An 18,082-nucleotide genomic window follows, 5' to 3' on the forward strand; every position below is an offset into this window, starting at 1 on the left:
TAGGAAACAAACTAATTTGAAATGGTTCGAGTCTGAGTGTTCTGAGTTGTGCCCACAGAAATTTACATTGCCTCTTCTGGAGAGGAACTCGTGTCCAATAGATAGATGATAGCTAGATAGATAATTTATTTACATTACTTACAGCACACAAATTACAATAAAAAAAACATACACATAATACACAGTAAAAGAGATAAAAGAATGAAAATAAAAAAGCAATAAAACAAAAAAAAAAAAAAACAAAATATATAAACTAACAATTTCCTTTCTTTCCTTTCCTTCATACGTGTGCTATAGTAACACAAAATGGTCACAACTCAGTTTATTGCTTTGCCTCAGTTTATTGCTTTGCCCTTAAAAGAGCAAAACGCTGATATTCTGTTGTGGCCAAGAGTCAGTCGCGAAATTCCTGCGCCTGCAATAGTGGGCAGTTTAGGTAATTAATATCCACGTAATACTACTAGTGTAGTCTCACCTCGACTAAAGTATGATAGTAGTCATGAATAATTAGAACGTAATGGTAAATACGAAAAAAAATATTTTAAAAGCAAACTTTATTATAAAATAGAAGCTATAGGTACAGACTAGGTAGGTACGTACATAGAGTATCAAATTGCAAACAATGATGTCAGTATATCAAGTCAGCATTATACACTCGAGAATTTTCATTAATACAGCGTAAACTTGACACTTGGAATTGCAACGACAAATACCTGGTAATGTAAATTGAAACTCTAGTCTCCAACTACATACGAGTACATTACCCTGAATACGTTTTCTCCCACAAACAGGCTTTGAAATAAACTCCTTGTCGAGGTTTTCCCTAGAGACAGTGTGGGGTGCATCAAAAAGAGTGTATTAAGATTTCTTCAAGGTTGGCAACACGTAACCCCTAGTGTTGCAGACGTTCATAAGATACAGTAACCGTTTACCGCCAGACAGGCTGTATGCTTGTTTACCATCTTCATAGTATAAAAAAATATGTAAATTAATGTAATTATGGCTATTGAACAATTAAATTAGTGCTTTTGTAGATTGATATGAAAATTCAGCGATAATTGCAAGTGTTTATAGGTTACACCAGAGGGAGACTTTGTACAAAAGTCGATTGCTTGGGTACCTCTGTCCCATTCGTGTTTCAACCGTGAAGCAGCTGTGTTTGCATGGCTGTGTTTCGGTTTGAAGGGTGGGATATGGCATGAATTTACAGGGTACAGAGGAATAACACCTGAGTCCTCAGAAATGGCAACGCATGAGAGGTATCATAGGCGAAACTGTATACTCTGTTATGTACATGATACTGCTCGTGTCTATAGGCGACGGTTACCACTTTCCATCAGGTGGGCCGTCAGCTTGTTTGCCATTCTAAGTTGTATAAAAAAAAGTATAGTAACCGTTTATCATTACACTGGCTGTATGCTTGTTCACTACCTTCATGGTATAAAAAAAAATATGCTACCATAAATCACGACATGAGTTGCAATTGATCATTGTAGTTCTAATTATACGTTACTATAATATTGGTTTATCGTGTGTGGCCGACATAAATCCTTATGCCATGGCTTATTAAATTTCATTCTATTATCAAATTTTAAAATTTATGATAGAGTCTTAAAATGTCTTGTTTTTAATAAATACCTATGCAATAATAAAACATATAGTCCATTTAATAGGGGGGAAAGAAATTGTTAGTAATGGAGACTGAGAATCCCATTGCTAGCAATATACCCAACCAGGTCGACCTCCTCGCGGTTCCCCCTGGAAACTATCATGGTTAATTCCTGATGAATTCATCATGATGGACTAACTGGCCTGTTTTCATTCTCATCTATCACCCTTCACTGGTGCTCCGCCAGCATATCCCGTTAGCGCAGGCGGGGTTACCATACCATTTTCACCCATCAAAAACAAGTCCATTTAATAGCTACTGCAAGCCATAAATACGTCATAACCTTCAAGAAAAGAGTATATTCCTTTTTAAAAGGCCGGCAGCACATCTGCAATGACGTTGGTGTTGTGGGTGATCATGGGCAGCGGTAGTCACTTGTCATCAGGTGAGCCGCATGCTCGTATGCCCATGTGTTGTAAAAAAAAATTCTAAAAACATAATTTACGTGTTGCCAATTCTTATGACTTGGACATACAACTTTATCAAATGACTTTTGTCTTGCGAAAAACTTAAAGGGAATGAAGTGATGGAGAGGTAATTTTTGTATGGATAAAACTTTTTTGCGTCATCCGATTTGCTTAAAACATTGCAGAATTATTATTTATAATTCATAATTAAAGTATACATATTTCTTTGTTTAAACTACTCTTTAAAGGAGATGGGTTTCTTTTTGTAATTATTTTGTATGTAGAAACCTATACCAACAATCAGAATTGTTGAACAAAATCAATATTAACGCGAGCGAAACCGCAAGTCAAAACTAGTTATGTGTTTGTTAGTGTGTAATACAGAGACAATGCATAAAAATCTTATGAAGTTATTTTTATGTAATGGTAACACTAAATAGTACACGTAAGTTAATGTTTTTTTTTTTTTTAATAATACAAGAATAAAATAAAAGCCAGTAAGTGCAAAGCTCTCCGTCAGTGTCCGTATCCCGTGCCCAATACTCTTACATTAACTTAATTGAGACGAATAGACAGAGAAACCTTGCCCATAGCTTTTCTCGGAAAAACGTCGTGTAACGCCCGATAATGGCGCGCGGACGTCACTATTGTGGTTTTCGCTTAATTATCTACAATTAAATTTGTATAATAGTGTTTACCTCGGCACGCTGCGTTTCGCTCGCTCAGTTTATATTCTACCGCCGATGCGTTTGTAACAAGAGCTGTGTTTTTGTATGCATTATATGTTATTATACACTGTATCAGTGTAGTGTGTAGTTTAAAAAGTGCATTGACAATTGGACTCTTATTTCATGTGCATAGATTTAAATTTGGTACGTACCTATAGCATTATATTTTGTTTCCTTTGCCTTGATACTTTTTTTGTATACATTAACAAATATAACCTAATTTGCATTTGTGTTCATACAAAATAGGTACATTTATATGGTGATTCCTTGCTCTGTGGTACACACTACATAATGTAATTGATCTTTAGTGTGTATATTATTTATCATAGAATTAATTTTTAAATAAGGTTGAACGTGTAAAATAGGTATTTAGGTATATGAGTACATAGTCATTTGATAGGTTATTCATGTCACAACTCATGTAGTCTTTATTGTAAATCGAATAATGATGATATTTAAAGAACCTGTACAGCTAGGTAATAAAATGTTACAATTAACTGTTTAAATATAATGCGTGTTTGAGGTAATTTAACACCTATATAATACAATGGTAACAAACGTGAACTTAGCTAGGCTTATATATTATATAGATAGTCTCTACAGAAATGCTTCGAGAAAAACGGGTCGATTTTTTAACACAATTTTACATGATAAGTTTTGTCTTATAAATTCTGCATCTTTTTTTATGTGTGAATACTCATTTTATTTATTAAATAGTACGTCAAGATACATTTTATGCGTAAGTATATAGAACACTGATTAAAAAACGTTAAAAAATTTACTCGTTTTTGAGGTTCGATGCTCTATCTATATAATCTATGGTTAGACTGTGTATGTAAGTTTCTACCATGTTTTCATAAAGGGTGTATTAAGGTGTCTTCAAGTCGGCAACGCGTACGTGACACCCCTAGTATTGCAGGCGTCCATAGACTACAGTGATCTTTTACTATCAGACGGGCTGTATGCTTGTTTACTACCTTTATAATATAAAAAAAAAAAAAACGTATTTTACTTCGTTATCTTTTTACCGCTCGTGATTGAACATAGACATCGTTTGATTTTTTTTTTATAACATCTCTTCCACTAAAAGCGATTATTATTCGAATCGATATCATGTTGTAGTCACGTGGCTTACCTTAGTCATCCAATTTACGATATTTATTAAGTACCACAACGTAAACAAATTTTTATTAAATCAAATACAATTATATTATCTAGTAGTTACCAACAAAGTGCTTAATAACTATTATTGTGTTTGTTACATATCTACACTGATGCGATTATAACATTGTTTTTGATGTAAAATCACATAGTTTACCTCTGCGTTGTTTGTATAACGTTACGAACATTATCACAACACACTTATATTGACTGAATCTACTGTTCTTATGATAAACATTTGTCGCGACAAAAATAATAATAGACTCGTGTTGAAATAAGTTTGTTAACTATCTACACTTATTTATATATTTGTGTAACACTATATTGCACTAATATTTTATGAATCGTTAAAGGGTTTTCAATAAATGTAGTACAAGAGGCGGTCTTCTTGCATAGACATAACAGAGTATACTGTTTCGCCCATGATACCCCCCCATGCGTTGCCATTGCTGAGGACTCAGGTGTTTTTCGTCTGTACCCTGTAAATTCACGCCATATCCCACCCTTCAAACCGAAACACAGCCATGCAAACACAACTGCATCACGGTTGAAATACGAATGGGACAGAGGTACCCAAGCAATCGCGGGCGCTGCGAAAAATATCACCAATAGTTTTCGCAGCGCCCGCGACGAAATCTTTCGAAAATATCTCTTTTATAGCATTTTTTTACACCTTGAGTTACGTTACTAAAGTTTTAGTAATGATCCCTAATCTTTCCTACCAATAAATATAGCCTATGTTACTCAGGGTGAATGTAGCTTTCTAATGGTGAAAGAATTTTTGAAATCGGCAAAGTAGTTTTTGAGTTTATTCATTACAAACATACACACAAAAATACAAAGCTTTCCTCTTTATATTATTAGTGTAGATATACAGTTAATACTAGTTCCAGAGAGAAGACCACATTTAATTTTATTAATAATAATATAAATGTGTATTTGTTTGTTTTTTACCTCATAGCGCCATTTGTTAAGCAAATCACTATGATATTTAGTATATTTATGGAGGAAAATATAGCCAACTTTTTATTTAGATCGGTGAATATATGCCGATCACGCGAAGTCGCGAGCAAAAGCTACTCTATAGGAGGTCTACCATGAAATGAAATTCCGAATTTTCAGACTCAATTTCGTGTTTTTATTCATACCTAAATCGGCCCAGTAAATGGAGCTTAACATTTCGCTCGTCATAAACCTTACCATAAAAGTCCAAAGAAATGATATTTTAACATTTTTAACATATTTAAAAAGTATGTATTATGTAATTTTAACATCATATTTGTATTTCATTCGGGCCCTAGTTTATAATTGAAACGACCTGTAGAGCTCCTACACTATATCCATCACTTAGCTTCATATAAACTATTCAATTCAATAAGAATTCAATAGAATTAACACGATTTTTTTTTGTTTTATACAACTTAGAATGGCAAACAAGCTGACGGCCCACCTGATGGAAAGTGGTAACCGTCGCCTATAGACATGAGCAGTACCATGGACATAACAGAGTATACTGTTTCGCCCATGATACCCCCCATGCGTTGCCATTCCTGAGGACTCAGGTGTTATTCCTCTGTACCCAGTAAATTCACACCATATCTCACTCTTCAAACCGAAACACAGCCATGCAAACACAACTGCTTCACGGTTGAAACACGAATGGGACAGAGGTACCCAAGCAATCGACTTTTGTACAAAGTCTCCCTCTGGTGTGAAGGTCGACATGACTGCAATATTGCTAGCAATGATTATCATCCTCTTCATTACCTCCAATCATGTCTACTGAACGTACTACGTCAAAACGTGTCGTCTGTAGACACAACGTGGACTTTGCCCCCATGACCCGCCTTATTTTCATGGGATTACCAACTATAATATATTATTATTATAAGTATTTATTACTAATGACATTCTACAGAATTTGTGACGCGTGTCTGCGCTTCGATTAGCCTTGAGGTGGCCATTGCAAAAGTGCCTTAATTAACTGCTAATGAAGTAGGTAATACAATGTAAACAAATCGCGTGCTATGATTCATTACAGTTACAGATGGGCAAAGCACCGGGTTTAAACCCGGTGCTTTGGTAAAAACCCAATAAACACCCATAAACTCCCATAATCACCCAAAAAAATAGGTTTTTACGTATTTTTTTGAAAATATGTAAGTAATACCAATAAATTATTTTTATAAATTGTATTGATCAATTCTACAATATTAAATAAAACGTTAACTAATAATATTTCAGGAAATTTTAAAAATCTATATATAATAAAATGAAAGTAATTAATTTTCAGTGTTTTCATGTTGCAGTTGATCAACATGTTGGCCTTTTGCTTCCCGTAGATACTTTAAAATTTCTTCATAACACCTCGTTCGCACACATGGCCGTATATATTTAAATTCTTGAGCCACTAACAGTCCGAAATACTCATTTCTTTTATCCTCTTCTCCATAAATTAAGCATTTAGAACAGTTTGTTTCTTCTTTCAGTAAATTTTCTTTTACTTTATCCTCGTTTTTTTCTTTGTTGCGACGACGCTGGGTAAATCATCTGGACACTGGGTCTCACTATCGCCAAATATATTTGGAGATCGGCTTCGGCTACGGCTTGGCAGACATTTTTTTCTTTCTACAATTTTAAATTAAATTTATTAGAATAAATGCTTCGAACACACGCGATCTAAGTACCTTTTGTGTTTATTATACCTTACCTACCTAGGTATAAAAAGAGTACTTACGTAGATTTTCTTTTATTAACTGTTTTATACGAAGATCTTGATCTCTCAAATTAGCATCCATTTTACTTCCAGTGATTATCAACTAAATTAATAATCCACAAAGTATTAAATAACGTTTTTATGAAATATTTAGCACAAAAACAATACCCTTTAAATATCGATCGTCAGTAACTGTGGCTGACTTACCTATATTCTAGCAAGCAGGACTGCCAGATGTGAAGGGGAAATCCCCAATAAATTGTTGCATGTGACTGATGATGTGAGCATGTTCGTTTCATAATAAAAATGTTGCCAGGTAACCAAAAAGTCGTATGTTTTTGTGCGAATTACGATCATAATCTTTACGATCGTACATTAAAAAATAGACAAATAATAGTATGAGTACGATTTAAATCGTATATCTGTCAACCCTGCTAGCAAGACAGCGACAAAATCACGTTGCATAACAATGTAGCCCAAGCTTATATCTTATGAAATATACGGAAGAGATACGGACTTAGAAAAAACAGAAATGTTGTTCTTTGTGGAAGTCATTGATGAAATTCTATGTATTTTAGCCCGCAAACTTTCTTCAAACAAAAACAGCGCCATCTAGTATCGAGTTCTGTAATTATCTCTTTGTTTATGGATTTGAAGTAAGACCGCCACGCATGCAATACATTATGACTGGGGATTCCCCTATTCGTCGACGCTGAATATGAGGCGACGACAATCACTGTCAAACGTGTTCACTATTACTCTGACTCTGGTAACGTGACTTCCTGGTAACGTGTTAGGTAGGAAAAGCAGTAAAAAAGTGCATATTAAGGGAGCAGATTTGAAATAATATTTATACTTAACAAGAAATAATTAAAGGTAAGTGGATTTTTGAATGATACAATTATATCATGATCACTTAACAATTTTAACTTAAAATTAGATGTATTATTACAAGCTTTTATTTAGCTTGCGTTATGTAAATAAAAGTATGTAGGTATGTTCGTATGTTGATGCAATTATCCTCAATCCTCAACCGACTGGGATAAAATTTTCCATACACGTTTATTTTGGATGATAGTGCATAGTTAGCTGAGAGTCGTCATTGGATAATAATGGTGGATAGCCTAAGATGTGTACTAGATATTTATTTTTAACATAATATGCGTAAGTACCTAATCGAATTAAAGAAGTTGCTGAGAAAAATACAGAACAATACGATAATAAACTAGCGTCTGCGTTTAATCCTCCGAGGAGATGTAATTTTACAAAGGTTTTTTGTATTTATTTTATTATTTTTTTAATAAATTTATTGTAAATAACAAGAAATAATCATTGTAAAAAAATAGGCACTCTATTGTTGAATTTTCGTCAGACCAACTAATCATCGTTCATTTTTTTAGGTTCAATGGGGAGACCTAAAGATTTACGCATATGGGAGCACTACCGTACTTTACCAAACAAGTCTGTTTCTTGCAAGCTTTGTAATAAGGTCTACAAATTCAGTAATGCTGCCAAAATGCTTCAACATCTTATCACTTGTCCAAAATCTCCAGAAACATTAAAAGACTCTATGAAACTTATAAAAGATAGCTCGTCCAAAACCAAAATGTCTGGACTGTCAGAGATAGAGACAAATGATTCTTTTATAAGCCCCTCGTCGTCTGCTAACACTACAATAAATGCTGAGTTTCAAGACACCGATGATCATATAAAAACAGAATTAGCGAGAGCTATATTTGTAACAGGGACGCCATTATCGATGGTGCAACATCCTTTATGGATACAATTTTTCGAAAAATTGCAACCAAAATTTAAAATACCTTCACGTAAAGCTTTAGCGACAAAATACTTAGATAAAATATATAGAGAAATGCGTTTTGAGTTAAATGAGGAACTAAATGCTTGTAGTTACTTACACCTTCAGTGCGATGGCTGGTCTAATTTAAGAAATGAAGGAATAATAAACTTTCTTATATCAAAACCTCAACCTGCATACGTTAAAAGTTTGAATACAGAAAGTAATCCTCACACTAGTGAATACCTTAGCCAAGAAGTTGAAAAAGTAATGAAAGTGTATGGAGCAAATAAGTTTCTTGTACTTATTGGCGATAACGCTAGAAATATACAAAAGGCATTCGAATTAACAAAACTCAAATATCCACATGTTGTTCCTCTCGGTTGCTGTGCACATATCCTTAACTTGTTGTGCCAAGATATTGTAAAGATACAAGAAGTAACTGTGTTTATTATGCAAGCCATAAATATAATAAAAACTGTTAAAAGGAGTCAACGATTAAGTTCCTTGTTGATAAAATCAAGGCAGGGTGAAGATTCTACACAAACACTAAAATTGCCTTGTGCTACAAGATGGGGAAGTCATGTTACTTCGTTAAAAAGTTTGAAAGCAAATAAGATAGCTTTGCAAATATTAACAGTTAGAGAAGATGTGGTAATTTCAAGAGATATTAAAGATTTAATTCTAAGTGATGATTTCTGGACGAAGACAGGGGAATGTATAAGTATTTTGGAACCAGTCACTGAAAGCATATTTTACTTAGAGAGCGACCAGAATCGTTTGCATCGCACATACATTACATTTAGAGATGTACAAGCTAAGATACGTTTTGCATTAAATGAGATTTCGACATTGAGCGAAGAAAGCAAACAGCAGATTCTAACATCAGTATCTTCAAGATGCAATATGGCAATGAGGCCAATACATTTTGCAGCATATATTCTAGACCCCAGGACTCTAGGAGTCGAACTTACTCAAGAGGAAGAACTTAAGGGTATGGAGTTTATCTACAATTTAAGCCAACACTTAAGTTTGTCAAATGTAATGGCAGATTTGGCGTGTTATAAAGCTAAAGAAAACTTTTGGGCCAGAGGATTTGTATGGAGCTCATTAGATAGCATTGAGCCCCTAATATGGTGGAAAGGTATTTGTGGTTCCACTGAGTTAAGCAAAGTAGCGATTCGTATTCTATCAGCTCCCTGTACTTCGGCAGCCACTGAGCGTTCCTTTAGTATCCAAGGCTACATACATAATAACAAAAGAAATCGACTTACAACTGAAAGAACTGAAAAAATTTCATTCATTTGTTATAACTGGAATCTTAAACATAAAGCTGAATGCGAGGACATTCAGTTTAATGAAGAAAATACCTTAGAAGCTTTCATTGAGCAAGTAAATGAACATAACAGTTTAGACGAAATAGAGCCTATCGAACCTATACAATTCATCGCTTGTAATAACTCTGAATCTGACAGTGATTGACTGTAGTTTTACATTTTACTTTCATCTCTTTCTTAATAAACTCAAAATCAAATTAAAAGTTTTTTATTCTGTAGGCTGCATAATAATATTGTCTATGTCCAGTATAGTGGACGTCTTGCGGCTGAGATGACGATGATGAAGTACAAAATCATAAACACCCAAAAATTTGGGTGTTTATGGGGTTTAAACCCAATAAACCCAAAACACCCGGTTTTTACCCACCAGACTTTAAACCCACCCAGGTGGATTGCCCATCTCTAATTACAGTAGATACGCAGTCATCACCCGGCGGGTGTCAAGTCTTGAGTGTTGGCGGTTAGGCGCCAGATGGCCGGGAAGTCCTCGCCATTGTATCGCATCTGAGATTTAAAAAGAGGCCGCCAACTCGACTGTACTTTTTGTGGCTGTGATTATTTTTTTTATACAATTTAGAATGGCAAACAAGCTGACGGCCCATCTGATGGAAAGTGGTAACCGTCGCCTATAGACATGAGCAGTACCATGGACATAACAGAGTATATTGTTTCGCCCATGATACTCCCCATGCGTTGCCATTCCTGAGAACTCAGATATGATTCCTCTGTACCCTGTAAATTCACTGCCACCCTTCAAATCGTAACACAGCCATGCAAAAACAACTGCTTCACGATTAAATCACGAATGGAATAAGAGATACCAGCTTTTAGATCTAAATCACTGGGTTAGCCCACAATTGAAGTCGGTTATTTTTTTTGTGAGACACGATCTGTATAAATTCTACTTATAATTATACTATTAGGCATTTTTTAGTTTGTTTCCACAGTAGTTGTCGATAAGGTAACAAAATCTGTTGAAATTATTACAGATTTTTTTTTAAATGAAATTAATATTTTTAAAAGGAATGTTGCGTTGGTTTGGCCATTTGGAGAGGATGGATGAAAGAAGAATTTCAAAAGAGTTTTATCGAGCAAGAATGAATGGAGATGTAGGTAGGGACCGCCCTAGACGGACGTATGTTGACCAAATAGGCGACGTGCTGAAGAAGGGCCAAATTAAAAGTACCCGTAACCAGCGAGCGTGTATGAAAAGATTGATGAATGTTGAAGAAGCGAAAGAAGTCTGTTTGAATCAATGCATTTGGCGTTCCATTGTTTCTGCCTACTCTAATGGGAGACAGGCGTGACAGATATGTATTTATTTTTATTTAAATAAAATTAAATTTAAGTATTTTGTTAATGTTATTTTTTCATGATTCTACCGCTCGTTCGAAACTCAATTTCAGTTAAGAAAAACGGATAAGAAACTCAATTGTTGCTGAAATTAGTAACAAATCGAAATATTCAATTAATTGTTTTTTATATTTTTTACATTTTTATTAAATTATATTGGAAGAAACTACCAATCCATAAATTTTAAACCTAATGTGTGTACGGGTCGACTAGGTTATGTTTAAAAAAGATATCTTTTTTTAGGGATAATCAAGATATTTTTTGTACAGATTGTCGCTGTTTTTTTATTCATTTTAAAATTAGAATAGACTAACTAGTTTATATTAAGTCGCTATTTCTTTTACAGAGCTAAATGTACTTATTTATTTATTCAATGCATGCCACATAGATAACATAAACCCAGTTCGGGCGTTGCATTTGGTAGGTACATTGTATTTATGCAATTACAAACATTTGAATATTTCAATCAATAATTACATAGTATAGATAAATTTCAAAGTTTACTATCGTAATAATTTATTTTCATATTATACTTTTATCAGTCATGAATTCTAGTTAATTTCTATTTAGGTATCTGTCCTTTTCCTTATATTATTCATTATTCAACTTTTCTGATCCTTATCCTAAATTCCTTCGTCCAAAACTCCTTTCCTAAAATGCTGTTTCCCAAACTTTGTTTTTGGCGGATGCACTTTGTGCCGTACCATAAGAAAGGAAAAAAAAATTTTTTTAATACGTTTGTTCCGTTGTGGAACAGGCTAAGGTCGCAGACCATGCTGCCTAGTCTTCAATATGATAATTTGTCTGGAATGTAATACCCTTTTTAAATTATACGAAGTTGTTTCTGGAATGCCTTGTTTTTCTCTATGCTTTATACTATCCAGTATTTTGTTATAAAATTATTACGGTTTCTTTTTCTATGTCACTTAGATGGTTCTATGCTCTGTGCTCTTTTCCCGCCAAACCCTTTTTGTTCAATCCAATGATTTCTTTCACAATCGCTTCAAAGTACAAAAAAGAAGCACAGTATAACCGTAATAACTAGTTTGCTTATAAATTAGTTATATTAAGATCGAGAAGAGAAAGTTGACGACTGTTTTTTTTTTATTTACTACGAAATTCTTCCGCCTGCGCTTTCGGCTTATACTGTCAGTGTCAGACTGGTTATTTTTAATGAATGAATATAGAATGATACTCGTACATGCCAATGCTAATGGCGTATTGGCGTCATATTAGTGATGCGTGAAGTTAATAAATATAGTTAATTTTTTTTTCAACCCACAGAGGTTTTTGAAAAACCCCATACTGTAGTCTTTTGGAAAAATCTCAACAGGGAGCTCATTCCATAACATGAGCGTTAATTAATGTTTTAAACAAACCAAATTCGGTCTTTTTAATCACAAGTTCTTTTTTATTAATACACAAGTAGTAAAATTGCTTAATTAGCTAAAAAAGCAATTTTTTTTAAACTTTTGAATGCGGTAGCTTCTTTTATCTAACGCAGTTAAGTATGTATAATAAAATTTTCTTCTACAAAAAAAAAACACAACGTTGACCGTGCCATATTGTCATATTGGAGCAATAATAGGCGGAAAAAAACATTTTGATAATAAAAAGAATGATCAAAATTATTTAAAATTGACGAAAATATCATGTAACATAGACACAAAAATGATATAAGCTAATTTTCTCTTTAAAGTCTCTTAAAAATTAAGACCGGTGTTGATTGTCTTACAATTTGTTCAAAATAAACAGTCAAATTAAGAATTGTCTTCTTTTTCTTCTGTCCCCCTTTTCCCGTTACTCGGGGTCAGCTTTTCTAATCCTGCAGCGCCATCTATAGGAATAGAATAATACATGCATCCTACTTCACAAGATTTAACCGTTTCATATTTTTATAATAAACTGTTGCTAACCATGACATTTGAGATTTTTTCTTTGTATCCACGGATAGGCACTTTTTCTGTTTTCTTTTCGACGTAATTTATTAAGAACGCTACCGCTCCCGCTCCGCTGGCCGCTCGCACACGAGCCACCCGCAGCCGGAAATCGTCCTGAGTCCGCTACCTTATTATTATGTCATTATTCCGCTAATGTACGGAACGATAGTGAATTATAGGTAATACACGTGAGACATTGTGTCGCATGGTGCAAGATGTAATTTCGTCGTAATCTACATTAGTTTTTATTCATTTGTAGAAAGTAATGTATGTTACGTGTGTATGCCTTGGGGGGAACGAATTGTTAGTGATTGTTGACTAACTCCATAGATAACAGTGTATGAGGCTTATAAAATCAAAGACAGCTGAATCCAGGTCTGTCAAACGTTCAGGAAACTATAAAAAACTAATACTTTGTCAAGGATATGGAACGTAATTCTATATTTTAAAACAGATTAAAAACAAAATTAGAATATTTCATAAAAAAAAATTAGAATATTAGTAATGATTTTAAATTTTAATTAATAGAACTCCTTCTATATTTAAATACAGAATGAAAATGAAATCGATTTTATGGCGTTTACTTGCCTTTAATAAAATAACTGTTTATTATAAAATTAATTATATATTTAGTCATATTTATATAAATCAAATAATTGATATCTACCTATACCTAAATATTATTTTCAATATGTTTGATTGATTATATTATTACAATATTTTTTTTTTAATTCTACAAAAATTCACATCTCCCCTCTTAAGGAGAGGAGATGGCAAACTAACCCCCGGCAGAAGCACAATCGGCCGAGATTCAGGGCCCCAGGGAGAGAAACCGGCGTACAATGCGGGCAGAATCTAAGAGCACCGCTGCATCTTTCTCGGGAGTGAGCCGCCTCGGAATCCCAACCGTCTGAGATGTTCCAGACTGGTTGGGATAAGGCCGTTCACCGACAATTATTATTAATAATAAATTAAAAGGATAAGAATACAAATTAAAACAATAAATAATAGTCAATGCAGTAGACAAATGCTTTTAGTTACGGGTAAAAGCTTAAGGTCATAAACATAAAATGCTATATGCACTAGTCCTAAATCGAATTCAATTCAATTCTAACTCTAATTCTAGTCCTAATTCAATTCACTCATAATCGTATTTTCTGATATTGCTCACAACTTAGGTTCAAACATGTTTTTTTTTATTTTATTTTTATTGGATGAAAATGGAGTGGTAACCCCGCCTGCGCTAACGGGATACGCTGACGAGGCACCAGTGAAGGGTGATCGATGAAGATGAAAACAGGCCAGTTAGCCCATCATGATGAATTCATCAGGAATTAATCATGATAGTTTCCAGGGGGAACCGCGAGGAGGTCGACCTGGTTGGATATATTGCTAGCAATGGGATTCTTAGTCTCCATTACTAACAATCCCTTTTCACCCCTGTTTTTTTATTTACTTCATTTTCTTGCAGTGTACATAGTTGTACACTGCAAAGTGTTGTTAAAGTGAATGCTGTGAATACCTATAATAGGCGTGTGCATTAATATTGTATTATATTTAATGTGTTGGTGTTCCTTAAATAAATAAATAAATAAATCTATGTGCTCTCTGATTTAAAACACTTGTCTAGCTCTTGTTGTATGCACTTTACATGAAACGAACAAAGAAAATCTTGCATCTATGTGTCTCTCAAATCCATTCAATAGTTGGCACGTCACACACATATGCATTCAAGGTCTTACCATGGATAATATACATGTCACCTTCACGAGAGTTAAAAATATATTTATACTGTAATTTTAGGTATATAAACTTGTTCGGTTGGGGGGAAAGGGATTGTTAGCAATGGAGTTTAACAACCCTATTGCTAGCAATATGCCCGATTAGGTCGACCTCCACGTAGTTCCCCTTGGAAACCATCTTGGAACAATTCTTGTTGAATACGTCACGATGGGCTAACTGACCTGCTTCATCATTACCTATTATCCTTCACTGGTGCCCCGCCGGTGTATACCGATAGCGCGGGTGGGGTTACCATTCCATTATTACCCATTAAAATAAAAAAAAAAAACGTGTTCAGTTATAATAATCTAATCTCAAACTACTCTGTTCATATAGTTTTAAAATTTAAATTTTCTTTAAATACGTAATAAAAAAAAAATAATTAAAAGCTCTTCCGCATTGTTATTTACTAGTAAGTAAAGCAATATATGTCGCGCTATATAAATGTCGATGACCTTTACGCGATACGCGACTTTACTTGATAAAACTCAAGTGAGTGTCATGATGACATATGTAAAGAGTGCATTTTGTTTTTTTTTTTCTATTATACGAATGTATTAATGGTAACTTTTTTTGCTTGTAACCTCATAACTCTTTCAGTTCTAAACCTATTTGGAAAAACAATTATTACCATCTTCATTGTAACTTCTATATCCCACTGCTGGGCACTGATCTCTGTCATAAAAATATAATATTAAACAAATGTAGAGTTTTATTTCGGGGTTTTTTTATCCCTCTTTATAGTGCTTTTTCCCCCTATAGAAAGATATATAGATAAATATTCTTTAGTGTTTCCTTCAAAAAATTACAATAGTAAACTTATTATAAATAGATACAAACAATTAAGAGAAATGTTCATATTTATGCATATGTGTCTGTTATGATGATGTAGTGACAAAAATCGAAGAAGGAATGTTGCGTTGGTTTGGTCATTTGGAGAGGATGGGTGAAAGAAGAATTACGAAAGAGATTTATCGAGCAAGAATGAATGGAGATGTCGGTAGGGGCCGCCCTAGACGGACGTATGTCAAATTAAAAGTACCCGTAACTGGCGAGCGTGTATGAAAAGATTGATGAATGTGGAAGAAGCGAAAGAGGTTTAATTGAATCGAAGCATTTGGCGTTCCATTGTTTCTGCCTACCCTAATGGGAGACAGGCGTGACAGATATATATATATATGTATGTCTGTTATGCTCTTTTGGAGATGAAAACATACTCATTATCATCGTTAGAAGTAATAATATAACCATCACCAGGAAACGGTAACCACACGAAGATTACGTGGATCCTATGGTGGGCATATTCTGGACAAACCGCAACCTGTAAGCGCAAAATTATATGATATTACAGCGCAGTGAAAACCCGAACTTCTGGTAGGTATAATTAGAATTTATAGTATTATAAATACGTCATATACATCGTAAATCGTAGTGTTATACGTAGTTGGGTCTATTTTTGTCGCGAATGACTCAGGTTTTGTCACAAAGAAACGTAATTTTTGTGCCAATAATTTGTGACGATATGTAGATACACCATCTCGTAATTGCAACTAATTACATTATATTCATACACGTGTATGAAGTTTCTTGAAACGTAATTAACTCATACACATTGGGGGGAAAGAGATTGTTAGTAATGGAGATTGAGAATCCCATTGCTAGCTTTCCAAGGATAAAAAATAAGTTTTAGTATTTATTTTATCGTCACCAGTCGTTAAGTGGATTGATTCTTTGTAACAGATTGTGTTAGGGGGGCAGGGATTGTTAGTAATGGGAATCTAACAGCTCCATTGCTAGCCATATACCTATCAGGTCGTCGTCTACGCGGTTCTCCTTGGAAACCATCTTGGTTAATTCTCGTGGAATTTATCACGATGTGCTAACTAATTTACTTTCATCTTTACCTGTCATCACTCACTGGTGCCGGCAGCACACCTGCAATGCCGTTGGTGTTGTGGGTGATCATGGGCGGCGGTAGTCACTTACCATCAGGTGAGCCGCATGATCGTTTGCCCCCTGTGTTGTAATAAAAAAACTCGTTCGTCATATAAATTTCAGAGGTTTATTCAAATAAGTTCAATAAAAAAATATATTTTCACTTTATATAATACCCGAGTGATCTTATTTATCTTTAGCAATACAATAAAATGATAACGTTCCACATAAACTTATCGTTTTGTATTTAAATTGAAAGCTTATTTTCAAGGCTACAGAGCTAATAATATGTTGTTATTTTATTGTTTTTTTTTTTATACAACTTAGAATGGCCAACAAGCTAACGGCCCACATGATGGAAAGTGGTAACAGTCGCCTATAGACTTGAGCAGTACTATGGACATAACAGGGTATACTGTTTCGCCCATGATACCTCTCAAGCGTTGCCATTCCTGAAGACTCAGCTGTTATTCCTTTGTACTCAGTAAATTCACGCCATATCCCACCCTTCAAACCGAAACACAGCCATGCAAACACAACTGCTTCACGGTAGAAATATAAATGGGACATAGGTGCCCAAGCAATCGACTTTTGTACAAAGTCTCCCTCTGGTAAAATTGAAAGCTTATTTTCAAGGCTACAGAGCCAATAATATGTTGTTATTTTATTGATTTAAAAAAAAAAAACCTGACCGTACGCTCTATATGCGTCGCGTTGCTATGGTATTGCAATCTATAAAGAGTCGTTAAAGAATGACAAAATTATAATATTATGTCACCCACAGATAATATAATGTTTTATTGTTTGTCTAAAAGATTTTATCTGAGAGATAGTGATCTTCGCAATTGTCCATACAACCTTAGCATAGTAAGTTTGAAACATGACTTTGAGTTGAGCGATCGTAAATCATAGTGCAGGGACACGTCTCGTCTGCGGTTTGGCGATCATAAAAATTTATCTATTTATCTATGGAATTCACTTGCTTAGCATTTTAAGCAGGCTTTAACGTCTTGCATATTTGCGCGCGCCAAAATCTTATCTCACTAATCCTGCTAATATAATGAAATTGTAACTGGCCGATATCTGTACATGAGAGAAATAAAATTTATGAAAAAAAATATTTTTTAAAACTTTTATCTATCTATCTATTTGTCTGGTTATTTTTTTTTAAACCACTGAGATGGCAAACAAGCATACGGCCCACTTGATGGTAAGCGATTAACGTAGTCTATGAACACCTGCAATACCAGGGGTATTAC

At 34.3% G+C, this 18,082-nt stretch overlaps 2 protein-coding genes across 7 annotated transcripts in view; both read left to right on the plus strand.

Moving 5' to 3' along the window:
* The window catches only part of LOC113516749 (nuclear factor of activated T-cells 5), a 156,816-nt gene that overhangs the window by 54,351 nt on the left and 84,383 nt on the right, over positions 1 to 18,082 (plus strand). Inside the window, exon 1 of one of the 6 annotated variants that reach the window (XM_031907768.2) lies at positions 1,316 to 2,948. The exons of the other annotated variants lie outside the window; for them this stretch is intronic. The gene's annotated coding sequence lies outside the window, so the exon portion shown is untranslated. Of the gene's footprint in view, positions 1 to 1,315; positions 2,949 to 18,082 lie in introns of those variants that run through there. 6 annotated transcript variants of the gene reach the window in all.
* Positions 6,663 to 13,495, plus strand: LOC128202261 (uncharacterized). Its single transcript, XM_052901895.1, has 2 exons — positions 6,663 to 7,557; positions 8,082 to 13,495. Exon 2 carries the CDS (start codon positions 8,087 to 8,089, stop codon positions 9,956 to 9,958), a length of 1,872 nt encoding a protein of 623 aa, XP_052757855.1. The 5' UTR covers positions 6,663 to 7,557; positions 8,082 to 8,086; the 3' UTR covers positions 9,959 to 13,495.

The sequence above is a fragment of the Galleria mellonella genome, unplaced genomic scaffold (assembly GCF_026898425.1).
Source record: "Galleria mellonella isolate WM207_F2 unplaced genomic scaffold, CSIRO_AGI_GalMel_v1 utg83, whole genome shotgun sequence".
NCBI classification, from domain to species: Eukaryota; Metazoa; Arthropoda; class Insecta; order Lepidoptera; family Pyralidae; genus Galleria; species Galleria mellonella.

Coding starts and splice junctions, on each gene's coding strand:
- LOC128202261 (XM_052901895.1), top strand. CDS start 8,087: ATGGGGAGACCTAAAGATTTACGCATATGGGAGCACTACCGTACTTTA.